Below are 27871 nucleotides of genomic sequence, written 5' to 3' on the forward strand. Positions count from 1 at the left end.
GATAAGCAGACTCCAAAATAAGACACTCCATCCCAGGATACCTTCTCCCCCAAAACAGGGGGAACACACAAAAAGACCCTTCTCACCTCCGCTGGGCGACAAGCGACCCCAGCCACTCAATGCAGCCAAAAACAGGAGAACACCGTGGAGCGTAAAAAGCTCCATGACTGGGGAGAAAAAGCACAGCGAACCAGCGCTGTCTAGGACAAGCCGAGCAGGGGGTGATGTTAAAAAGAATAAATAACCCACAAACGGCAATCTCGCAACGCCGCTTTGGGGAAGCTTTTATCGACCGCCCAAGTCCCATTGGGCTCACCTGGGCGCCAATCAAGCCGCTTTAGGTCGGGTTTCACTCAAGGTGCTGCTACCGACGCGCCCGCAAGAGGGCGTCGTCGTACGCGGCAGTCGCCATCCTGCGCGCACTTAACTGGGAAATGGAAAACGGCGGGCGCTCCCTGTGCGGCTTTTTACTTTTCAGTAAACGTATATGGGACTCGCAGGGCGCTGAAGCCCTACCAGAGAGCCCTATTGAGTTACTCGATAATATAAAGGCTAGCCAGATAACTTTGCGTTCTTACCTGCACGTTAATGTGCTTACCAGATCATTTACTTTCTTTGTAAGCGTACATTTAAGCTTTGCAGAATTATAACAGTCATTATAACTGGCACTTATCATCTTTTTAATTTGCTTTTCCTTCTTCTTCTTTAGTTAACTAAGTAGACTCCCCATTTGATCGTAGATGTTTGATATAAATGGTTGGGTTCCTCAAGGGAAGAAAATGCTATTTTCTCCCTCCACACTCCCAGGGGTAAATTTAATGGATCGCATCTGTAAAGATTTGGCTGTTGAACTCATTTTCTGGCTTGGGGGCACCAAAAGGTGGAATTCCTTATCTAGAAGAATCTTGTCAATTGCAGTTATTTTTTAATGGCATGAAAACTGTGCCAGAAAACTGACATTGTCAACCACGCACACCCAAAAAAAACCTGAACTCTAGCCATGCCATCTCAATTACAGACCACCTAGCTCTGGATTAACATAATGCAATGCATTCATCTCCTGGGTTACATATCCCCGATACATTCGGCTAAAACAAGTGACTAGCTTGTGATTCAATGTTGTGTAAAATTAGCCATAAAGCTGCTCCCCCACCCAGTGATCCTTTACAGCGGTGTTTCCCAACCTCAGCAACTTTAAGAAGTATAGATTTCAACTCCCAGAATCCCCCAGCCAGTACTATCAGTGTTGTCAGCGGTAATGGATACAAGCGTTACCAAAACCATAAAGCCAGCTATGAAATAATTAAACTTCAGAATATTGAATCTTGCTTGTTAAGAATCTGATCTGGATTTTCCTCCTCTCCAACTCAGTGGTGGGTTTCAAATTCTTTTACTACCGGTTCTGTGGGTGTGGCTTGGTGGGTGTGGCATAGCTTGATGGGCGTGGCTTGGTGGGCATGGCAGGGGAAGGATACTGTAAAATCTCCATTACCACCCCACTCCAGAGGAAGGATACTGTAAAATCTCCATTCCCTCTGCACTCCAGGGGAAGGTTACTGCAAAATCCCCATTCCTTCCCGATCAGCTAGGATTTGGGAGGCAGAGAATAGATGGGGGCGGGGCCAGTCAGAATTTTTACTACTGGTTCTCCAAACTACTCGAAATTTCCACTACCGGTTCTCCAGAACTGGTCAGAACCTGCTGAAACCCACCTCTGCTCCACCTCACTTCAAAAAGTAGTGAAAATGACTTTGAGTCTGAAACAATGGTTATATCTAACTTAGGGCTAGAGAATTAGAGTTTTGTTTTCTTGTAATACCATCTTTTAAAAAGATGAATTGGGGATATTAAACTACCATTTCAAATTCATGTTTCAAAAAGATTACATGTCTCTTACTCTCTCACACACATATATAATTAAACTAATTAATTGAATACATTAATAACTACTTTCACAACTTCATACAATTTTTATATTGTAATATAAAGACTGCCATAGCCATCCTCATAATAAACTGCCTTTTGTAAAATATATACAGTTTATTATATCTTGGTTACATTTATTATCTAAATTATGTACTTGCACACCAAGCAAATGGAATTTTAAAGGATATTTAAGCTATTTATAAGTGATGTTCATCATACAAATGTGCTTAAGGAATACAACATTATTACTTAATTTTAGAAAATGGATATATATTTTGCTATTATACTTGCAAGAAAAAGGAAACAAAATTGCAAATTCCTAATTTTAGAATGTATTTCTTTATTAAAATACAAAGCAATAGCAATAAAGATTGATTTAAATAAACCATATACCAATTACAAATATTTTACACAGAGAATAAAACACAAATTGCTCAATAGATACCTCTCTTTCTTTTCCCTCTGTCAAAAAAAAAAAACAATTTTAGAGACTGACAATGGACACATGCTAAAATTAATTGTTGTAAGCAGGATGTAGATTTATCCTTTCAATATTATATTTCTTTTAGCTATTCTGCATGCACAAAGCATCCACAATCTTTAATTTCTTGGTAACTTTCATATGCAGGGAATATACGGGTTATCCTTGACTTACAATCATTTTTTTAGCGACTATTCAAAGTTGCAATGGTATAAAACAGGGGTGTCAAACTCCCAGTGTCTCGTTGTCATCATGTGACATATCGCAACTTTTTCCCCCTTTGCTAAAATGGGGGTGGGCGTGGCCAGTGTGTAACGAATCCGGGCCGCGTTTGACACCCCTGGTATAGAACAAAGTGATGAGAAGTCCTTAGATCAGGGGGCCACGCCCACGTCCGATTTAGTGAAGGGGGAAAAAGTCCTAATACGTCACGTCACACCGCTGTGATGATGTGAGTTTGACACCCTGCCTTAGATCATGTGATCAAAATTCAGAGGTTTGGCAAATAGCATGTATTTATGACAATTGCAGTAGTTTCTGAGAAGCAAAGTGTATTTTAAGAATTGCTGCAACAAAGTTTAATTGATCCAAGATGATAATAAGGCTCCAGATTTTCATCTTTTGGTCCCCCAACAGAATTTATCATTTTTAATTCTACTAGAGTCTTCCCATAAACTTTTTCATGGGATCAAAACTCTTTTCGGTCCAATATATTTTTGCCAACTTAAGGGCAGTAATTGAAGCTAATGCCTGAAACAATATTGGCCCAATTAATCTTTTACACAATGGGAAAATAATACTGTTCAGGGACACCGCATAGCCATTAAACAAACAATTGTGATCCACCTGTGATCCCAGCACCACCAGTCCCTGATCCCCTCCTTCTTCTGATACGTGTTTCAACAGATTCTCAGATCTGTGAACAGCAAACAAGCTGGAACTGCAACTATATTGAAGGTTTGAAAGAATTGCCTGTTAATCGGGCCTGTAAGAAATTAATAGAGTGAAACTTGGAACTCATCATTTTGGCAGGAATGTCATCTGGATTCTTTGGGGCTAAGTAAATGAAACTACGGAACAAAGTGTCTTGCAAAACACTAATGGATCCTATCAGGATTAGAATGCAAACTGTTCCATGTTTCTAGTCATAGGTATCCTTGCAGTGTACAGTTCATTCCATGGCTGAGGAATGTGAATATCCAGTTCCAAAAATCTAATTTATCATAGTAAACATCAGCCACATTTTTGGGTGAAGAATCTTCTGATAAAACAAAGGCTGCTTTCATACATAAGCACATGTTGCTTTAATCAATTAAAAGGAAATGGCAGAAGCTTTACAATTCAAACTGGTCTCAGAAGCTGGGCAGGATTTTGCTAGATTTCTACTGAAGTGGAGCTGAGTCAGGGGTGAAAGGCTACCAGTTCGGACCGGTTCAGTCGAACCAGTAGCGGCGGCGCGTAGTTCACAGAATTGGTAGCGGCGGCAGCGTGAGGCTCTGCCCACCCACCCAGATGTCTGGTTTTAACCAGGAAGTAACCTGTTTTTGACCCTCTGCGCATGCACAAAAGGCTTTGCACATGCACAGAGGGTCCAAACGCATGCGGGGAGCGTGCACTTTCGAATCGGTAGGGAAGGTAAGTAGATTTCACCTCTGAGCTGAGTGTATCTCCTGTCCTACTGGATGTCACTTTTAATAGAGTCAGCATCAGGAAGATGCCTGACTTTATAATACACTAAACACATTTTCAAAGCATATTCACCTTTTCTTCTAATGAATGCTTGAGTGGAGTATCGAGTGGCTGAGTACAGCCACCTGGGCAGGGGTGAAATCCAGCAGGTTCTGACGGGTTCTGGAGAACCGGAGCGGAAATTTTGAGCAGTTTGGAGAACCGGTAGTGGAAATTTTGAGTAGTTTGAAGAACTGGCAAATACCACCTCTGGCTGGCCCCAGAGTAGGGTGGGAATGGAGATTTTGCAATATCCTTCCCCCAGGAGTGGGGTGGGGATTTTGCAGTATCCTTCCCCTGCCATGCCCACCAAGCCACGCCCACCAAGCCACGCCCACAGAACCGGTAGTAAAAAAAATTGTATTTCACCACTGCACCTGGGGTATTTACAGAGCAATGTCTGCAGGTTTATTCAAATGTAAATTTGATTGACTTCAGTGGTTTTCACTCCCAGGTACAGAGAGAATTGTTTTCAGAACAATCATTGTTAGGAACTGAAGATCTGAATACAAATTACATATGAACCCTTTCAAATAAAATAAATCTATAGAATTAGTACTAAAATTCAGACCAGGGTTAAATACTAAAGCTTTTAGATATTGCAGTGAAATATTCTGAATTTTGAATACTGAGCCCAGTGGGTTTACATGTACCTATATCTAGATGTCAACAGCTTAGTTTCTGGCAATGGAGTAATTAAGCATCAATTTTGATTGCAAACATGTGAAATCCAACTGGTTTACCACTTGTGAGAAACTGCATTTGCAGGCCTTCCTTGGTTGCTCAAATTTAAAGAAACAAGATCAGCATTTGGGTTTGAATTTTCCTTCTAATGAGTCAAAAAGAACCTTTGAAGTTGCACAGAATGCTGGATCATTTTTAGGCATAACATTTTTGAGCTGTCTGTGGCTGGAGTTGATATTGAATCTATCCAGAATGGACACTGGGATTTTTTTTTTCTTCCAGAAGAAATGCTAAAGATTTTGGCAAAATTTAGAAGGACTCCTCAAATAGATTCGAATGTTCTAATTATAGTATAAAAGGTACACATTGCATTGCTAACAGTTATGTTTCATAAACATATCTCTTCTGTTTCATAAACATATAAACCAGTTCTGTTTCATAAATATATCCCCAGCTTCATGGGGCTTCTTTATCTTAATTGTGAGATTAGCATGCTTGAGTTCCTCCTTCCCTGGCCATAACTTGCCCTGTTTGATTTGAATCCAACATCAGCCGTATGCACAAACATGGACAATTGACTCCAAGATGGCCTTTGCACTCCAAGCCATTCCAAATGAATCGCCTTTCACATCAGCTTCAGCAGGACTATCAATAATGAAAAATTATGGCTGTTGCAGTCCAAATGAACAGGAGGAACACAGGGTGGGAAGTGCCATCTGGAGAGACTTCTGAACTGCAATTCTAAGTAACAGTTCAGAGATACTGACTTAGAGTATCAACAGTCTTGGGCATCAGTGGAATGAACATGAACTCTAAGGAGGTTTTCATTCTAATTTTTGTTGCAGATGCCAAGAAAGTTCCCTCCATTTGTTCTTTCCAACTGTCCGTATCTTCCTTTTCCTGTTCAAATATCTGGTTCAAATATCTGGTAACCCAGACTAGGAGGCAGCTTTTGCTGCTCCTGCATCCTGCCCTTGACTTCCTATTTTTTCCAAGTTTGTTTTCCACTAGATGGCGTCTCCAACCAAAACAATCTAGAAACTGAAAATGAATGGGATGAAACTGAAACTGATGGGATCCTCAGCTCTTGCTTGCTTTTAACACTTGTTCCTATTCCTATCTGATAAAATTTCACTTCCTCTTAAGAGACATCAAGCAAGAGGACACACAATAAACAAAGCCACACATACAGCTGGTCCTTGATATACAACTATTTGCTTAGTGACTGTTCAAATTTCAGCAGCACTGAAAAAAGTGGTCCCCACACTTACCACTATCGCAGCGGTCACCTGAGCGTTTCGGTGCTTGGCAACTGGCATGTGTTAATGACTGTTGAATGTCCCAGCATCATTCGATCACCCTTGTGATCTTTCCAGCTGTCTTCCAATGGGCAAAGTCAATCCAGCCAGTTGGATTCGCTTAATGACCATATGATTTATTTAACTGCAGTGATTCACTTAACAGCTGGGGCAAAAAAGGTTGTAAAATTGGGCATGGCTCACTTAACAACTTCTTTGCTTAGTGACAGAGATTCTGGTTCCAATTGTGGTCATATGTTGAGGATTATCTGTGGTCCTATAACCGTAGTATATATTATTATCTTTTACTATTATGTACACAGCAAAATGAAATCATACCTGCCAGTTCTTTAGCTGGTGTTAGCCTTCATTTGCATCAGCTTCATTGGCCTTCCCAAGAATCGAGGATGTTGTATCAGTATATCTGTACATCCAAGCACTGTGACTTTTGTAATTGACAGATGGAAATATTGTCAATATACAGTTTTTATAAGTGTTGTCCAAGGATTTTTGGTATGATAATCAGTGTACCGATAAATACTGGGATGATCACTGCCAATTTATGCTATAATCTTTCAACTTCAGTTTTCAGATCTTTATACTTTGTGATCTTCTCCAGTTCTTTGTCTTCTATTCTTCTTTAGTCTTTGGTTCAGACTAAAGTGCTCTCACCTGACTCTGATAATAGATAAACTAAAAACTAATGAAGCAATGATAATTAATCAGGCTGAATGTCCTTTTGTATACTGATGATAAGGTAAAGAGTTTCCTTTCTGAACATCCCAGAATGGAAAGCCAATTATAAGTCAGCATAATAGAAAAGCAACAATTTGGCTGTTTATGGCAAATGCTGATCTGGAGCTACCCTCTGTTGTTGTGCTTATATGCTTTTCTTCCTTTCGTAAATTTGTTAAAAGAAATACAGAATGCTGAGGAGTTTGTGCCAAGGCAAGCTGATGGGGTTGCCATATTGTTGGGACTGTCTCCTGCTTTGCATAACCCAAGACAATGCTGCAGATCGATGTAAGAAAAGGTTTGGTGAACGTCCAAAAACCACCAATTAAATCTGAATGTGTGCCAGTCACTAAGAAGTGAATGCTTAATGCCAAGTGATCAGTACAAATCCCAGCTCATATTAATGGGAGGAGTAGAGAGAGAGAGAGAGAGAGATGCCAACTTGCTTTAAAATGGGCAACAGAGAGCAGATGGAAAGCTGAAGCACAAAAATAAATAAGCACAATTTTTTACTGTAAAGTCCTGGACTTGAAAGCAACTTCTGACTTCCACACAGCTTCTCATTTCCTGATAAATATGTCTGGTTTCGTTGATGGAAAAACCCATTCTTATGGCTTAGGAAGATGCTGATGGAACTGAATCCCTGAGTGAGTTATGCAACAAGATTTCTGGAACTGGCAAAGTATCTGAAATTATTGATGTAGTACTATTCTAAGAAGCTGCCCCAGAGCTATTTCTCTGTCAGGGCCAAGTGAGGTTATGTAACAGCCACAGCCACATGACACAAGTGTTGTGGTGCTTTTGTTTCAGGTTAAGAGGAAGACAGCAAAGGCAGCTCAGAGGGTGGGATTTTGTGTACTGTAAAAGGTTCCAAAGCTTTTTATTCAAGATTACTAGCCCAAAGTCGAGACTTCTGGTTGACGTCGCGGCAAGACAGCCGGAGAAATAGCGGGCTCTGATGAATCCCGCGAAAACCCCGGCTGCCGAACCGTCACCTATGGGACTGCGGACTGAACTTGTCCTGCAGGGACGGGGGAAGAAGAGGGGCACCTCAGAAGACCGAAAGGAACAGGCAAGTTCCTCAGAGGTCAGAGGAAACCCTCTGTGAGTCAGCGGCGGGGGGCAGCAGCCATGGCAGCTGCCACGAAGCTGGGACAACCGGGCAAGAAAAGTGCTGGAGGAAAGTGAAGTAAAACAGAGCCTTCTGAAGCCGGGTGAGTGACAACAGCCCAGGCTTGTAACAACGTTTGGAGCTATATTAGTAACTAGAAGACCCCTAGCTTAAAACAGCGGCTAAGCAACAAAGGGGCTTTGGAAATTTTTTAAACTGTAACTTTAAAGAACAAAGACCCAAGAAACAACTAATTTTGGAACAGAACTAAGAGACTTAATTTAGAGATATGGTAAAAGGGCTAAACACTTTAAAAATTTAAATTGGACTAAGAGGGGGGGAAGAAGATTTGATACTTTTTTAACTAAAAGAAGAAAATAAAGTGGATGGTTATATAATAAGAAATAAAATGGGGTCTTGCATGACTAATGGGAAATGTGGATTATAGAGAGACACCATCTGGCGTAAAGAGGAACTTTGTAACCTCCCTTTGTTATGAGAACTTTGAGCTCTACAGAAAAAAAAAATTGCTGAACTGTGGAGGAGGATTTTTCTTTCCTGACTGCAAGCAGCTGGACTTTGGTGAAAAGAAAAGGAATTTACAATGGAACTCCTACAGTTGAACAAATAATAATTTGAATGTTGGCGCAGGAATAGAAGAAGGATTAAGCGCAGCCTTAAAAGAAAGAGACTTGATACATTATATCCGGAATAACAATATGAAAAGAGATTTAATTGGACTTATGGAAAATAAAATTAAAAACTTGGAAAATGGAAGGAAATTTATGTTTGCAGACGAGGAAATGAAGATAATGTGATTAAAAATAAAATAAAGTAAAGATGATTGTAATAAACTAAAGGGAGGCTTTTATAGAAATTAAGAATGTTAAATGAAACTAATTAATACATGTAAAGATATGTTTAATGCAAGAACTATGTTTTAATGGTAAAATGTTAAGGTAAAGAATAAGGGTGAATATGATTAATTGAAAATGCTAAAAGGAATTTAAAAATATACTTAAAAATATGTCTTAAGCAAGAACCATGTCTCAAGGTTAAAATGCTATGAATGCTATGAAGAGGATAAAGAAAAATATGATTAAATGAAAAGCAATGCATAAATGGAGGGAAACAACAAAGAAAGGTTTAAGTAGAGATTGTTAAACCAACTCTGAACATGCTGTATTTAACAGCCAAAAAGCTATAATATGCTGTATTGAACAGCCAAACAAATGGTCATGCTGGGTATCAGCCAAAACGAAACTTAATATGCCGTGTAACGGCCAAAAAACAAAAATACAGATGCTGTGTTCAACAGCCAAACAAACCTGAAGATGCTGTGTAACAGCCAAAAAACAAAATTAATATGCTGTGTTTAACAGCCAAACAAAGGGCATGCTGGGTAATGGCTAAAAAATAAAAATACGCTATATTCAACAGCCAAAACAAAGAGTTATGCTGTGATTAACAGTCAAGAAATAGAAATGATTGGTTTAACATCAAAGATAATAAAAAGAGGTAGGATAATTAAAATAAGGAGGTGTATGTTGAGAGTGATAGTTAAGATAAAATGCATAGTTAGGTTTAATAATAATTAAATAATGAATGAATGTTTAATCTGTTTAATATAATTGTATGATTTATATTGTTAAAATATCCATCTAAGTAAATGAAAGAGAAAAATGAATTGATAACTGGTTAGAATTTAAGATTTAAGTAACGGGTTTTTGGGGATAATGGCATAGTTATATAGATAGATTTGCAGGAAATATTTGTTTAAAATATTGAGTTGTGTTAATTGAAAATAAGATTTGTTAATGATTTGTTTTAATTTGTGACCGGAGCAAAAGCTTTGTTTTGAAAAGATGTGTTTTATGATTTTTTTTTAATTATCTTAAAAAAAAAAAAGATTACTAGCCCAAAGTCATGAATGTCCATTCAGAATGAACTTGTATTGAATTCCTCTAGACTCAGAACCTGGTTAATATGTGTAAGATTTTACCCATACTTTCCAGCTAATGGGATGGGAAAGGATGTTGCTGTCCATACTGTAGTTCTTCCTTTTCTTTCCCTTTCTGGCCTCACAATCATAAATCAATACACATCAGACTTAAAAAGGGGATATCAGGTCCCGAGGTAGTTTTCCCCTGATCACAATGGCCCTTATAAGAAAAGGAACTATTATTAATACCATGCATTCTTATGATTTGTAGGACTCATTCCTGCTAGCTCATTTCCTTGTTTAGTTTCCTGGTCCCTGTGTGAAGAAACACCACAGTTTGGCATTTGTTTCCTTTGTGTCATCAAGTTGTCTTATATGTGATAGGCCAGTATGAAAATGTAATTCCCCCCTTAGATTCAGTAACTGGTTGTGCTATTCAGCTGCATTTACTGCAGTCAAACACTTACTGTAATTGGTGATCAGCCTCTCACATCAGTGGATAGAAAAGTTGGCCTGTTCCTTCATGCTAAACTGCTTCAGCTTGGTGACATTTGAAGGTTTTCTAGCAGGAACTTCTGGTTTCCTGGTTCTGCTATAATAGGTAGTTTAGATCTGGACTTTGACAATGGCCATTCCAAAGCACTGGATTTGTTTTTCATTCTCTGTTGTTTGAAAATTGACAGTTTGAAATCACTGTCTTGCTCCATAGCTCACACTTGTGCTTCAGCTATTATAAAGATGGCTTGATTGCCGCTTGTAGATTTTTGTACAAGAATTCATGGTTGTCCAGGTTCTCAGAAACCAAATATGTAGTTTCTGCCAGATACAATAACCTCCAACATTCCTTCAAATTTTTGGCAAAACTTGAAGCAAGTGTCAATGTTCTATTTATTGTTTCACAGCTTCCATTCTACTACAGAGTACTACAGAGCCATGGTGGCACAATGGTTAAAACGCAGTACTGCAGGCTACTACTGAAGTTTGACAGTTCGAGTCTCACCAGCTCAAGGTTGACTCCTTCAGAAGGTCAGTAAAATGAGGACCCAGATTGTTGAGGGCAATAGGCTGACTCTGTAAACTGCTTAGAGAGGGCTGTAAAGCACTGTGAAGTGGCATATATGTCTAAGTGCTATAGCTATTGCTACAATGCTCTCCTATGTTTCACTTTGCCAGTGCTTTTGTAAATGGTGAAATAGTGAATACTGATTTTAGCCAAGGTGAGACAGGCGCGCAGATCCCTGGATGCCGTTCTGAGATATTTTGTGATTTCTTGGGTAATCATATATTGTACTTTCTGAGTGAACTTGACAAGGCAAACATTCCAGGAAATAATTTACTGTATTATTTTCACAAATCTTTTCCATTTCCAGACTCTGTGATATGCAGTATTGTAGATTGGTAGTGTCCCTGAAATTTAGAAATGGGTTTGTAGCCTTTTCCAAACTGGTGGGCATATATAATATTTTACAGAGATTGATTTTTTTCCCCTTAATGTTAGAGTTTATAGGTATAGAATCTTTGGTGAAAACTTTACTATTTACTATAAAGAAGGAAGCCAATTTATGACTTGTATGATTTGCGACTTGGCAAGGCTAGTTATTCTTTTAATTCAGTTGATTGAACTAAAAAGTTGATTATATTGTCACATTGGCAGACTACAGTTGAACTCTTCTTTATGAAACAAATGAAACAAGCATGGTGTTATTTGCTCATTCAGGCTCTACTTGCACATCAGGAAGACCCAAATAAATCTCTGATAATATTAATTGGTAAAGATACACAAACATTCAAAAAATGCGGTTAATAATAAACTATGTATTTTCTTAGGGTTTGTAATTTTAGACAGCATTGAGGATAATTGAGATTCACTTTGGGAAATGTTTGTATTTCAGAATCAGAATAGAATAGACCTGGAAGGGACCTTGGAGGTCTTCTGATCCAGCGCCCAAGCAGGAGATCCTATACCATTTTAGACAAATGACTGTCCAGTCTCTTCTTTTCTTTTTTTTTTGCAAAATATTTTTTTTCCCAACATAACACATAAAAGACACCTCTTTCGAGAGCAAAGTCTCAATCCAGTCATGAATAGGTACAATTGCTTACATTTTAAAAAAGCTCCATTCACAATTTCCCATTATATCTTTTAAAATTCAAAGTCAAAACATAGAAAAATTTTTAGTCATAAACTCTAATATCTTGATCAGAACCATTCTATTATATCACCACCAATTTAATTTCCAGGTACACATTTAATTCATTATTACGCTCATTTATAAGTTCAATTATCTCTGGTTCTTTTCCAGGCTCTCTTCATTACACCTTTTAACATCAATATTAAAACATTAAAAAAAAAGAAAAAATATTCTAATCTAGTCTAATTATTTACCTTACAATTTCTAACCACACATCATAATTTCAAACTTAGATACAGCTCTATTTTTTGTTTCAATTAATAAATCAAAATTCAGTCCATATTTCTTAATCTCTTGACCCCTTCTTTAAACCTTAAAGCTTTATCAATTTGCCTTTAGTTTTGCATATTTCATATTCTCAAATTTATCTCAAAATCCATATCCTCCTCCCTATTTCCTCCTATTATTGGCTGATTTCCAGCATATTATTGTTTGGCTGATTAACAGCATATCCTCCTTCATACCTCCAGCTTTTGTTTGGCTGATTTCCAGCATGCTTTATTTTGGCTGATTTCCAGCATAGTCTCCTCCGAACTTCCCACTAATTTTAAATCATGTGGCACAGCTGATCCTCAGAAATACCGTTTGGACCAACCGATGCAAATTGGTAGGATTTCACCACTGTTGCCAACTAAGCAACAATTAAATTTGAGGAATGGCCAAGGCAGCAGCTCTGTAGTCTCAGCAGTGAGACTGCTTTTTTCTGGCAATTTGAAGGAATTCAGACTGCACAGGCTGGAAATCACATGGTTTTGGATATTTCCCTATCAAAAAAAAAAAAAAAGGAAAACAAAGGAAGATTTTCCAAGACACGCAATTTCAGCACTGACTGGAAATTTTGCAGCTGTTACTCCCTGCGGGTTTGAAGGAATCCAACTGGGAATAGCTATGCTGGTTTTTCTATGGAACCAAAGAGGCTCTTATCTGTAAACATAAATATCAAACAACAGTTTTACTGCTTGATGTGAATTGTCAATCCAAAATATAGAGAGCTCTGAATCTCTATTTTGCAGACGCCCCACCCCTCAAAGGAGATGTCTCATCCATCCATCTTTCTTGTGTATTCATTGAGTTTCTCAGCTGGATAACTTCTGTTGGCTGTAACTTGTTTCCCTAATTTTATTCTATAGCTTTATTTCAACAATGTAAATTTGCTGACTCTTAGACTGATTTTGGTGCCAATGACAAGTATTTTCCCCCTGTACTGCTCCCTTTTAATTTACCACCCCAATTGCAGAATATCCTCACTTTCAACATACCTAGCCCTTGCTCAGGGCTAATAATGGGCAATCTTAACTTTACTTTACTTTACTTTACTTTATTCAAATTTCTATACCGCCCTTCTCCTTTCGGACTCAGGGCGGTGAACAGCCAAGATAAAAACATCTATACAAAACATCACAATTAAAAAATAAAGTTAAAATAATTTATAAATTTGGCCCATAATTTAAAACTTGTCAATTTAAAATCAATATTAAAATTTTAAAAACTAACCCTAAAATCAAGACAGACCGGCTAACTGGAAAAAATAAGTTTTTAGGGCCCGACGAAAAATCCGAAGGTCGGAGATCACTCGTATCTCTGGGGGTAGATTGTTCCATAGGGTAGGTGCCACCACAGAGAAGGCTCTCCTCCTGGGGGTCGTCAGCCGGCATTGTCTGGCCGACGGCACCCTGAGGAGGCCCTCTCTGTGGGAGCGAACCGGCCGGTGGGAGGCTATTGGTGGCAGAAGGCGGTCCCGTAAGTACCCTGGCCCTAAGCCATGGAGCGCTTTAAAGGTGATCACCAACACCTTGAAGCGCACCCGGAAGTCCACCGGAAGCCAATGCAGCTCGCGCAGGAGAGGAGTCACATGGGAGCGCCCCATCGCTCCCATAATCCCCCGCGCAGCCGCATTCTGCACCAGTTGGAGCCTCCGGGTGTACCCCAAGGGGAGCCCCATGTAGAGAGCATTACAATAGTCCAGACGAGAGGTGACGAGTGCTTGAGTGACCGTGCGTAGGGAGTCCCGGTCCAGAAAGGGGCGCAACTGGCGTATCAGGCGAACCTGACAAAAAGCCCCCCTGGCCACGGCCGTCATATGCCCTTCTAAAGACAGCCGCGCATCCAGGAGGACACCCAAGTTGCGGGCCCTCTCCGTGGGGGCCAATGATTCGCCCCCAATAACCAGCGATGGCGTCAGCTGGCTATACCGGGACGCCGGCAGCCACAGCCACTCGGTCTTGGAAGGGTTGAGTCGAAGCCTGTTTCTCCCCATCCAGACCCGCACGGCCTCCAGGCACTGGGACATCACTTCCAAGGCATCATTGGGATGGTCTGGGGTGGAAATGTACAGCTGAGTATCATCAGCGTACTGATGGAACTCCACCCCAAAACCACGGATGATCTCACCCAGCGGCTTCACATAAATGTTGAACAGGAGGGGCGAGAGGACCGACCCTTGCGGCACCCCACAAACAAGGCGCCTTGGGGTCGACCGCTGCCCCCCTGTCAACACGGATTGCGACCGGTCGGAGAGATAGGAGGAGAACCACCGCAAAACGGTGCCCCCCACTCCCAGTCCCTCCAGCCGGCGCAACATGATACCATGGTCGATGGTATCAAAAGCCGCTGAGAGGTCTAATAGGACCAGGATAGAGGAAGAACCCCTATCCCGGGCTCTCCAGAGATCATCCACCAACGCGACCAATGCCGTTTCCGTGCTGTACCCAGGTCTGAAGCCGGACTGGAGCGGATCCAGATAGACAGCTTCATCCAGGTACTGGGGAAGCCGTCGCGCCACCACACTCTCAACAACCTTCGCAATAAAGCGAAGGTTGGAGACTGGACGATAGTTAGCCAAAACAGCCGGGTCCAGGGATGGCTTCTTGAGGAGAGGCCTCACCACCGCCTCTTTGATTCTTTAGCCTCTCTGCTTTCTAGACTTTTTATTGTCCATGCAATTCCCTCAACATTCTTTCCAATTTGTCAATGTCCTTTTTGAATTGAAGCATGGGGCTGGGATTATGTTCAGCTGGACAATGAAGCATTTATTACACATAGTGTTGTGAATTTGGCTGGCTTGATCACTGTGAATGGATGCTCAGGGCCCTTAACAAAAGAATTTTAATGCTCGTTTAATGACTCTGGATGGTCCCCTGATGAACCGTTCACCTGCTGGGTAGAATCACAGATGTGTTCTCTGCAGGGTACCTATGAAAGAAACAGCAATGGTGAAGTTTGAAAAAAAATAGATAGAAAGTATTGTAGAAAAAAGAGGGGAAATGGGAAAGTGTAAATCCTAGATGGAGTAAAATAAAATTGCTAGTGTGAAAATTTTGGAACTTTGTGCCTGGGAAAATAAGAAATGTGTTAGAATATTGAGTATTTTGCTCATAGTGATTGAGCTACTATATTATAATAAACCATATTATGGTTTAGGTTGATTTAGTCTTAATGTGTTCTGTGCATCAACCATTATAGCTTAGTGTGGTTAGAACATTTTTATGACATGGCATTAGAACATTTTCTTTGAGTGTTTATACTTTTATCAAGGATCAGAAACGGTGTCTCTTTTTATTTTACTTTAAGATTAGTTGGTTGTCTTACACTTCATTGTTCACAGAATTTGAAAGTTGTTTACCCAGGGAAGTGCGATAAGGCGGACATCCCAAGGACAGATAAGGTGCAATTCCAAGGATTCTCCTTACATAATTATTGTCACAAAACTTAAGGGAACTTGGCAAGGAAGGAAATTACTTATATGGAATGATGTGAAAAGGGAAATGAATTACTGAATAGGGAATTGGTATTATATGGGAGTGGTTCGTTGTAATGTATACAAACAATGCTGGAGAGAGGGAGCCTAACAGCTTGCTGTCATTGCTCTTGGGTGAAGAATAAGGAACTTAATTCATGCATCTATCTGTTTCCTTGATCCCAGACCAGAAATGAATTTGTTAAGGAATAAAATATTCCAGCAGTGTCATGCGCAGGTTGTGCAGTGATGTTTAAAACAGAGTTTACAAATCAAGACTGAGGGTTGTGTTTGAATGCAGCAAGGTTGCTTGTCTTATTATAGAAGCTTTTAAAATGGACAGAGAGGGGGGAAGGATGAGGTAGAATATAGGAAATCATGTCTCTGCCCTCTCTAGCTAGTAACTGGACAAAAGCCTCTCCATTATCACAGATTCCAAGTCAGCTTTCAAAGGAATTAAAAAGCTTTATCATTCTAAAAACCTTTCTAATGTGTAGCATGTTCACGCTGCTAATGACTTATGGATGAGTTACCCATTACAAAGTCTTTTATTGTGGATATACTTTAAAAATAGTAGGATCTAAAAGCCACTAGCTGTAGCTATCCACTATGGTGTTTTGTTTCCAATCTGATACTTTGGTGTAATTGTTTAATGCAAATTTTACTCCAAAAGATCAAAGGGGCCTGAAATTAGTTTTACTTGGGTATCTGCAATTTCAGAAACTACAGAATACTGTACAAATATTAACAGCCATTAAAAAGCTCTGACCACAGCAAGAAAAGGTTGAGTGATTTCCATCATAAAATTGTGCAGAAAATGAGACCATCAATCCATTTTAGAAAAGGGAACAAATCAATTGCAATTTCTTTTGTCTTAAGTAACTCTTTTTCCTGGAGACAGATTCCCTCCAGACCACAATGTTGGCTTTCCTGCGATGGAGTGGATATTGTAGCTGCTGTTGGGAACTTTTGCTTTGTTTATGATGGTTTCTATTTAAATGTTCCACTGCTTTTTGTTGTGTTCAGAGCCTTGCTGGATTTTGTGGCATATCATCATTTTACCCATTGTCCATCCACTGCAGGATGAAGGCCTCTTCTGCATTGTTCCAACCAATTTGGTCGTGAACTTTCTTTTGCCAATTGGGCCTGCAAAATTTGGTGATGTCATCAATCCATCTTATTTTAGGTCTCTTTCGTGGACACTTTTTATCAACGGGATCCGTTCTATGACCTTGGTCTGCTTCCCATGAATTCTTCTTCTATGTGACCAGTTCATTTCCATTTAAATTCTTTTATTCTCTTGATAATATCATATACTTTTGTTTGTTCTCTAGTCCATGTGCAGGTCTTTCTATTTTGTCTTGTAACGCCGAGCATGCATCTTTCCATGGCTCTTTGCACCACACTTAGCTTTTCTATTGATTGCGAGTTAGTGTCCATGTTTCACTGGCATATGCTAGAGCAGGTAGCACACACTGGTCGAAAACGTTTAGCTTCAGGCATAGGGGGGAGGTTGTTGTTGAAAATTATGCTTAGCTTGCCGAATGCCTGCCAACCACATTTAACACACCATTCAATTTCCTTTATTGTATTACCTTCCATTGAGATCCGTTGGCCAAGGTATATGTAGTAGTTCACTAGATCTAGTTCTCCTTCAGATATATATATTTTTCTTTCTTTGATGAATTTATTAAAAATAGCCTGGCTCTTTTTCAGGTTTATTTTTAAGCCAAATAGTTTTCCTGCGTTGTGCAGCTCTTGTAGCTCTTCTGGGTCTTGTGAGACAAGAACAACATCATCTGTGAATCTTAAGTGATTTAAATAGACAACATTGATTTTTATTCCATCTTTAGCTCAAACTAGTTTGCAAAATACTTCTTCATGGCAGGCTGAGAAAAGGATAGGTGATATTACATCACCTTGTCTTGTACTTCTTCTATTCTGATTTCCACTTTAAGATCATTAAGGCAAATTGTTGCCATTGTTTCTTCCTTTATTGATTGTTGTAAATTTATGTAAGCAATGTCTAAGCCTTGGTTGAGCAATGCCTTACTTATTGCTTGCTGGAATACTGAGTCGAACACCTTTTGGTAGTCAATGAAAACCATGCACAGAGGCATGGTGTACTTGTAGTGCCTTTCAATGACTTGCTGAACAACCTGGATATGATCCATTGTGCTATAGCCACTTCTTAAGCCTGCCTGTTCCTTTGGCTGTGCACCATTTAATGTTCCCAATATTTTTTTTGCTATTATCTTGGTGAAAACCTTGTAGATGACTGAAAGAAGGCTTATTGGGCGATAGTTCTTTAAATCATTCTTGTGCATAAGAATCACTTCAGCATTTTTTCATGCATCGGGGAGTTTTATTCTCTGAGGCATCTCAAGTATAGTTTTGCTAGTATCTTGTATAAACTGTGATCACCAGCTTTCAGAATTTCAACTGTAACATAGTCATTTCCTGAAGCTTTGCCATTTTTAATTGATTTTATGGCACTTGATACTTCTTCCACTAGAATATCTGGCATTTCCTCTTTCGTGGATTCTGTTACTTTTGGGTGATCTTGATCTTTGTATAGCTCTGAATAGAATTTTCCAATTATTTCTAACATTTCCTATTTTCTACACACAGAGCCATCTTCCTGTTTTAATGCAAAAACCTTCTTTCTTGTATTTATAAGCTTGCATTTTGTTCTATTAATCCCTTTGTTTTCTTCAATTGCCCTTTTCACAAGCTTCACATTAACCTAACGTGTTTCTTCTTGGATACGTTATCTTATGGTCTTGCAAAGTTCAGCGTACTCCAGTTTATTAGTGAAGCTTCCAGTATTCTTCATTGTCCGTCATTAAATCAATAGTTTCATCAGAGAAAGTGTTCTTCCGGCGGTACTATAGATGCGGCAGATTCAAGGATGTTTTTGATTATTTGTTCATTTTGTTCTTTAATGTTCATTTCTTTCAAATGTTGCAATAGAGTAAAGCGATTTGATAGATTAATCTCAAAATTGCTGTTCTCTTCTGTAGCATATGAATAATAAGTGAATAAATAAATACATCCAAATTTTATTGTGGATTTAGGCTAGTATCAAATAAAATAACCATTATATGTAGTGATAGACATCCAAATATTTTAATCCAGGTATATCAAAGTTACTCAGGATTTTTAGATTTTTCTAAGATGACTTAGAAGTCATTTTACTATCACCCATCTTTACAAATAGCACACAAAATTTTGCAACCAATAGGTGGTTTTAGAGTTTCAACTTGCTAACAGTTAATTTGTGAGAGCCAATTTGGTGTTGTGGTTAAGGCATCAGGCTAGAAATCAGGAGACTGTAAGATCTAATCCTACTTTAGGCATGAAGCCAGCTGAGTGATTTTGGGCCGTTCATTTTCTCTCAGCCCTAGGAAGGAAGCAATGGCAAAATACTCCTGAAAATCTTGCCAAGAAAACTGCAGGGATTTGTCCAGGCAGTGGCCAGGAATCAACTGGAAGGCACAGACAAAAAAGCTGTTCATTTAAATAAAATCCATTTGAATACTCAGAAAAAAAGGTTGCTAACAGTGAGGGATGACTGCTAAGCATTCCTTCCATGGAATAAAACAGAAAAAGAGGTATGCTCTTTTGAATGGACAATCTATTTACAGAGGAGAGGACTTGCATCCCTAATTCAAATGAATCAGTCTGGTAGCCAGATGGGATTTTCCCTTCTGTGATGGATTCCTGTGAGTCTGGCATTAGTGCTTAAGTAGCACATAGCAATTTAATAACTTGCTAAACTGCTCCAGGTGCTGACATCATCCCCCTTTCCATGTGTTCCCATTAGTTGGACAGCGTCAAGTTACTGGTTCAGAAAATCAAATTCTGATTGGCACATTGGCAGGGACCATGCCATCAGTTTTAGTTAACAGAATTCTTCTGCTTCATTGACTCTGTTTGCAAAGTTATGTCCCTAAGTAGGAAGCACAACCAACCCCTTTAATAATAAGCAGGATTCAATATTACCCTGGCATTGAGCCAAAGGCTGGCATTAAAGCCAAATAGAGTAGTGATGAAAGTGTATTTGTGTCATCCCAAACAATGACAGATACTTGTTGCCTTTTATCTTCATTTTAGTTTATGTTTTAGTTTATTACTTTTGGAGCTGAGACAGACCTCCAAAGACCATAAAACCCAATAATATGATATTATATAGGAAATGAGTTGGTTAACAATAGTCACTATTAATCTTTAGAAAGTTGAGGAAGACCATATTTTTTTCACTATAGCTTCAAGAGCAAATGTTGTTCTATTTTTATTTTATTTTCTAATTAAAGTAATTAAAATTATTTCTGATTGCTAACTTCAGTAATCAAATTTATGGCACTGCTTTTAATGTTTCTTTTTATTGTGGAGTTTGAAGGGTTTTCTTAAATTCTGGTCAAGTGTCTTGAATCTATTAATTACGCAACATGCGACGTTATATCATAAATAAATTAATATATCAAATATAGTAGGCTTTGTTATAAAACTGGCTTATAAGAAAGTGCAAAGGAAAATTTTAAACATGAATTCCTGGAGTTTGTTGTGTCCCTCCCCCCCTTTTAATCCTTTAAAACATATTTAAAGAAATGTAATCTTTTCCTGCTATTATATATTTGATAGCACTGGCCATTAACTTCTATTTTTGTATAAATAATTAGCTTACAGGATAATTCCAAAAACACTGGGGAATTCCTGAAAGCTTGGTATTTTGACAAATCAGCCGTCAAATAAAGATAAACCACATTTACACACTATTCAGAAGAAACAATAAAAAAGCTAAGAAGGAAACAAAAAGACCAGAATATATCTGCCACAGCAGCCTATTCCTAGGTAAGCAGGGATTAACTCAAGACAAACATTCAAGCAGAAAACAATACTAACATCAAGGAACTACAAGGAAAAAGCCACATCCCCACCAATACTGACAGGGCAAACTACCGTATATAAACAGGGAGCAAACCAGTGGTGGGTTTCTACCGGTTTGCCCTGGTTCAGGCGAACCGATAGTAGCGGCGGCGGGAGGCTCTGCCCACCTGCCTGGATGTCATCATGGACGCTCTGTGCATGCGCAGAAGTGCCACGCATGAGCACTCCCAATTTGAAACCAGTAGCAAAGGTAAGTGGAACCCACTACTGGAGCAAATCCCACACTCATTACCACTGATGATGTTACCTAGTCAGCCAATGAAAATCTGCAAGCACACAACCATGCTCAAACAACACCCAGGACTGCATAGCTTATAGTATTCCTTACACTTATGATATGAAACTTTTAAAATGATCTTCAGTATCATCATTTGTTTACATTGTCCTCTTCTATACAGTTGACTTGGATAGAATCTATATGGTTAGAATATCTCCAAAGATTAGCAGGCTAGAACCAATGTATCCATACATAAATAAAGGTATCTCAGACAAAGAGGTAGGATTCAGCCAGTTCGCACCAGAAAACTGGTTGATACCACCACTGGCTGGCCCCGACCCACCCCTCCCCTCCTCTCCCAGCCACTCCTTATTTCGCCTCACCCACCTTGGACGGTGCCTAGAATAATACCTGCAGCATAGCTGCTGCTGCTCTCTGGCTCCCTTGCTTGCTTGCCTCGACCATGCAGCCACGCATGCCAGCCCGCTTGCCTGCCTTTGCCATGACCTACCATGCAGCACCTGGGGTCCAGCGCTCTGCCTCACCTGCCTTCCAACAAGATCTCCGCTCCTCCTTGTTTGCCTAGACTAGACTTGCCCAGCTGCCTCGGCCTGCTCCCACCTGCTCCAGCAGCAGAAGCCTTGAAGTGGAGCTAAGCGCGGCCAGGTGCCCGCTTGGGGAAGCGGGGCTGGGAAGGGTGCTCGTCTCCAAAGCCTCTTTTTTCTCTCGGCCTCCACCTCCTACCTCTTCTCTCAGCTTCCACCTCCTACCACTTCTCTCAGCCTCCACCTCCTACAGCCTTTGTTGGTGCCTTGGTCGCTTGGGGAGACACTGGCCTGCTGCAGCCATGGTAGCCATAGTTGCCATCTCATGGCCTTTCCACTGGCTCAACCCAGCATCTCCCCGAGTGATCGAGGTGTGCGCAGCACCAACAAGGGTGGAAAAGCGCCCGCAAGACCCAGCAAGAGATGAGGTGCCTTAGTGCTTCCCGGACATGCAACATGCTCTTTGGTCTTGGAGCTGTAAAACACTTCTCTCTGCTTCCCAGATATGGCTTACAGCTCTGAGCCCGAAGAGCAGTTCATGTGTCTCCCTGAGTGACTGAGGCAAGTACAGGGATGCTTCGCTCCAGCACTAAGGCTCCAGCCATCGCTACCACCGTTCCAGCCACCTGAGCTGCCCCACCTGGCCGTAACAGTGCCATTACCTTGCTCTGGCCGGTAAGAGCCTGCACTACTCTTTGCACCACTTCTTGTACCACCCTCTGCAGCAGAGATTTCCAGCCCCACCCAGAGCGAGTCTCCCTCCCCTGCCATTGTCCTTACCTTCTCAGACCAGGCAAGGGATGACTAGTAGGGGAAGGGCAAAGGGAGGGGCCAGCCAGTGCTTTTGTCCCACACTAAGGCTCCGGCCACCATCGCTTCGGTCCGCCTGTGCCTCCCCACCTTGTCATGAGTGACATCAAGTTGGCCATGCCCACTCAGTTATATGACCCCCCCAGCCACGCCTATCCAGCCAGTCATTAGGAAGAACCGATTGTTAAATTACTTGAATCCCACCACTGCTCAGATTTAAGGCTACCAACAGCTAAGTGTCAATTAACATGAAACGACAAAAAGAAATGTTGATTTTAAATGTTGGAGCATTACTATATAAGGCTTTGATTGTTTTGCACTGCTGTAGGTAATCAACTGCAATGTTAAAGTTTCTTCTTTCTTGCTTTTTTTGCAATACAGATCCTACACTAGCCAAGTCATGTTAGGGAGTCATTTGCCAAGTCTAGCTGAGAGTCACATTACAGAATAAGTTTATACATATTTATGATTTATTGCCTACTTGGGTGTGAAGCTCGATAGTATGTGCTAATCACACATTTGTGGCAATATGCCAAATGACATAAACAAATCTGGGTTTAATTCTGAGGACTTGCTACTCAAAATATAGGATATTATCGAAGACCACTGGCTGAATTTCTCCAGATGATGCAATTTTAATTATCTTTTGCATATGGCATTAGCAAACCATGATGTTGCATTTATGACTTATTTAGACTTTTAGTTTTGGGTTTCATAATACATTTAAATCTTATTATATTAAATCAATAAAGGGTTTTTGGATACGATGCCAAATCCATTCTTGCTGCAACTTCATTAATAGTATATTGAGCTAAGAACAAAGTTTTCCAACTTCTGAATATGCCAGCAAACATGTTTGCTCTGGAACAATTCTGAACGGAACCAGCAGAGAACAATTACTAATAAAGAGTGAGACATGCCACACAGAGAGATCTTGTGTAATTGAACTCCATTTGCTTTACTGTAATTCCTGTTTACAGAAATATGAAAAAAAAGAGTGCAAAGATTAATAAAAATAACCAAATTCAATGTGTCATTTTTCAGATGTACTGGAACTGACACTTTTAAGAGCTGTAATCCTATCACATGTGGGAGCACCATATTCAAAAATTTTGGACTGGCTGGGCTGTTGTGAGAAACCAGATGCACTTAGCATGTCCTATTTACTCCACATGTATTTTCTTTACAGAACCGTTTTAGAACACTGCAGATACATCTCCCCTCTGAAGCAGTCTTCAATAGGGGGTACAATTTGGGGGGGGGGGAACCCTGACCAAATTTTGCAGAACTTTTCTGTTTTGAAAAAAATAATCTGGAGATATGAGCATTCAAAACTTGCTCAAATGTGACTCACTATTTTGTTCACTTATTTCTGATTTTGTCAGCATCAGTTGGGAGTGAGCAAAAATATTTTATTGACTTACAAACACAATTGCCCCTACTGAATGATTGGTTTATTATTAAAAGGTTTGGGATTACAAGAGATCATGATCTGATCTTTGGAATTAGGCAAAGGGGTGACTTAATGAAATAATTACCATAGGAAGTGGGATATATTTGATGCTACTTTTTGTCCCCCGTGGATTCTGGCAAAAACAGCAGTATAAAATTTGCCACATGGATGAATTTGAACAGTTGTAATCCAATACATCTAGAAGGTAGCAGATTGGGGAAAATTGATTTTGTGGGTCCCACATAATCATTTCAAGAGTCTACTCTTTAGCAAGTAATTGGTCGACTGACAGAGGAACTCTCTTTCAGAAAATCAACCATTTAAAAATACCAGCTTTTTCTCTATATATCCAGCCATCCTAGACCAGAAGTAATGCAAATACTAGAAATAAAAGCAGAAACACTGAATATTTGGAATAAATCCCTTAGCTTAGTGTCTCAGCACCGTATTTAATTGTTGATGCATTGCATTGTAATTGCAGGCCTATTGAGCAAATAGGTAGGCTTGCAAGTCAGAGCATAAGGGATAGCTCAACCTCTGGCTGTTTCGCTGGAAGGTTTGAAAAAGCAGGACTCTTCAGCTGTACCCGCTGCCTTCCAGAAGGTATTAGCATTAACTGCATTAGCTCTCTGGCAAGCTTTGAGATGGAATGTTTTGAAAGAACTGGACTCTCCCTTTTTACTCACCATCCCTAATGGACTTGGAAAGTACCAGGGTTAGGCAATGACTTGACTTGTGCAGGATGTACACTGTTCCAAACTTCACCTGCAGAAACCCCTCAATCAGTGGGTTCGTATCAGTGGTGAATTTGGAAAAATGCATAAACCCATGGATGATTTCTTGCTCCTGGTAATATTCAGAATAGCTTTGCTTAACATACCTTGCATACCTGAAATCATCCAACTGGATACTAGAACAGAAGCAGGATAGGAATTGGCAGTAGGGACAACGTTGTGCTTTTATAATTTTCTGCCAGTTCAAGGACAGAAAGCATTTTAATTGAGCTTTGGATCTCTGAACTGTTTTTCATTCTCTTCCATGCAGTAGATATTTGCAGGCTGAAACATAGAACTGTTTTTATTTTGCTTCTGACATTGTGTGCTTCTGACATCTGACAGAATTTCTTTTTCTATTTTAAATCATCTTTTAAAAACCAACCACAAAATCTGGATTGAGTTCACTAATATGAGTAGCATGACAGATTGCTGTTCATACAATACCCGAGAATGAGATTAAATGGGAGGAGTTGTTAAACATTAGTCATCAATGATGTTATGAACAGCAGCATGTCTAGAAATGTACCTCAATGGTATTTAGGCCAGAATAAAAATACAACCCATCAGTATTTTTCTATGTGTCAGTCAGTCCATCTAGAGGAACATTAGAAATGTAAGAATGAGGATAATTATAATGACCTATGCGGCCTCTGTTTGTATGATATGTATTTATTACAGTCCAGTGGGACCACTGATGCCATTATTTTCTCGCTTTGTGGGATACCTTCACCAAATTCAGAGGTTTACCTGCAATTGCATGTGTAGTATGACATGAAGCAGTTGACATTTGTGTTTTGCAGAAACTGAAACTAGAACTTAGTGGAGAGCTATACACCAACAGAGCTGGAGAGGACCAGTACTCTGCTACTAGGACTTTCCATAGCAAGCAAGGTGATGAATGGAAACAAGGCTATGTATGTGTTGTGACTCCTACTCCCGAGCCTGTCCTCATGGAGGAAGAGGACTCAGAAGGTGAGGGGGAGGAACTGATAAGGCCTCCCTCTCCAGGATCCTCCTTTCTGGCAATGCCTCAGGTTCCATCCAAAGGCCAGGAGGAAGGCATTTTGGAGCACCCATTGATAGAGAGTGATAATGATGAATCCTGGTTTGATCCCAGGCAGCGTCGGAGGGAGAAGCATGTGCAGCAAAGGAAGAGGCATGGGAGGGCCAGGAATTGAGCTGAGTCACTGAGCCACGCCCCACAAGGGATAAAAGGCAGCGTGATTGCTCAGCAGGCTTTGTGACGGACAAAAGTTTAAACTCTAAAGAGTCACATCGTGAATCCTGCACTTCGGCTCAGATATATTTTGGACTAAACTCTTGTGGATAATTTGTCGCTCTGGAAACGGACTGCAGATAAGGACTCTCATGCTTTTGGGGAGTACTAATTGGACTTGGCAGGTGTTTTACAGTTAGCTGCCAGAACTCTTGTCTGCCAGGAATTCTGGTCTGTTTATACAATAAATTATTGGCAGACGTGTTTGATATTGCATTTGTCTGTGTGAGGACGGGGGACAGAACAGTATGCATGGTTGGCTGGATTCGTGCTATACACCAGGGGTCTCCAACCTTGGCAACTTTAAGACTTGTGGACTTCAACTCCCAGAATTCCTCAGCCAGCAGAGTTGAAGTCCACAAGTCTTAAAGTTGCCAAGGTTGGCGACCCCTATACACTGACAATAAAGATATAGGTGATTTAACCATTTGTAATATAGTTTACAAACCTAACTAGGGTCATACAAAGTTTTAAACCAAAACTGGCCAAATCACGTGTGAATCCAGTCATAAGAAGGCAGGAAATGGAAAAATGAATCCAAGGAACAATGGATGTATGAGGAAAGAATACTTCAGCAGAGAAAAAGGCTGACTGGATGCTACGTTGCTGCTCTTATAGACAGCAAAGACTATTGCTCGTTTCCACAAATCTCTTCCGTTCTTGGTGGCACCCAACAGGAATATTTATTGTAAGGATTCTGTATACTCCCTTCTTGGGGTGCTGAAGTGTCATAAATTATATATATACAACCATCTCTGTTCAACAGTTCTAATAGACTCCTAGGGAGGGGAGATTTTGTTTTTCTGGTAAAGTGGAATCAAACTATTGGGGGGAAAAGGGAAATGCCACACTATATTAAATATAGAAGTTTGTAGTAGCACATGCACCATTTATTACAACAACTTTTGGCTGCTTTTGCAAGCTCAAATTAACACTGATGATTGTTTACTTTGGAGCAGCCACTAAGGCAGTTGTTTCTCTGCCAATTTGCCAAATTCATCATCCCTCAAGGGTGTGGGATCAGTGTAAATTGACAAACTGCTGCGGTTCACACTGATAAAAGTTGCTGGAGATCTGATTTCTTTATATCCAGTTCTAACACATTTAATACCTGTCTGAAAACAACTGGCCCAGTTGTTCAACAGTGCTCTGATGTTACCTTGTTTAGGTAATAAAACATCTGCATAAAAACAACCAAGTTCAAAGAGCACTCATTTCAACCCTTTTTTAATGTTCTCCTTTTCTGAGCATCTCTCTTTCTCTCATCTATGTGTATTCCCTTGCATATCTATGAGTCAGAATGTCTGTATGTCTACATTCACACATACTTTACCCAATTCATGCATTGAACAATTTGAGCTCTTATTCCCAAACACTAATGGTAATTATATTAGTCTTTCCTCGATTGAAGGTACATTCACCCAGATAGCATTAGGTATTTTGCTGCTTTGAAGGTCTCCTTGTACTTTAAATTTAAATGTGCTTTAGGGAGTGGATCAAGCACAACCAGTATTGCTTAAGCAGGTTTTAGTGAGGCTGTGAGAATGATGTCCTCTTCATGTCCTCTACTCATGGTGCTCTATTTGCAGGTTGCCCGTAGAATCCCTCCAGATCTTGTGGACTTCCTTGCAGGAAGTTGTCCCCTGGAATTCATATGGACAATCTCATGGTTTTATTTTGTGTGGAGAAGCTCTGTTAGCTTGGGCATAGTGCTGGGCTGTGAGTCTTTGCCTCTGGATCATCCCTGCTATTTTATGGAGGCGTGTTAATCTGGTATATTTTCACGGCATCAGTTTCTTTCTAAGAAAGCAACGTGCTATTTTCTGCCTTTAACCAGCTTGGGGGTGCCTGCAGTATACTGACTGACCTAGTATACTTGGGAAGTTTTTTTTTTCACACATTAAATTCTGCTGCTCTGACTTCTGAAAACAAGAATGTAGCAAAAATAACTCTTTAAGAAGCAAAGTGTATTCTTTTAGACCAGGGGTCCCCAAACTTGGCAACTTTTAAG

General features: G+C 40.0%; 1 protein-coding gene across 1 annotated transcript in view; it reads right to left on the reverse strand.

The window, feature by feature from the left end:
- The window catches only part of LOC117662038 (low-density lipoprotein receptor-related protein 2-like), a 64495-nt gene extending 46488 nt beyond the window's left edge, over positions 1–18007 (reverse strand). The window contains exons 1-2 of the mRNA XM_087885135.1: positions 17887–18007; positions 87–167 (exon numbers count right to left, since the gene is read on the reverse strand). Of these exons, the coding sequence (XP_087741261.1) occupies positions 87–167; positions 17887–18007 (202 nt within the window). The remainder of the gene's footprint in view (positions 1–86; positions 168–17886) is intronic.
- Between the last annotated feature and the right edge of the window lie 9864 nt (positions 18008–27871).

This window comes from Pantherophis guttatus, chromosome 2 (genome assembly GCF_059756535.1).
Source record: "Pantherophis guttatus breed Tessera chromosome 2, ASM5975653v1, whole genome shotgun sequence".
Lineage (NCBI taxonomy): Eukaryota > Metazoa > Chordata > Lepidosauria > Squamata > Colubridae > Pantherophis > Pantherophis guttatus.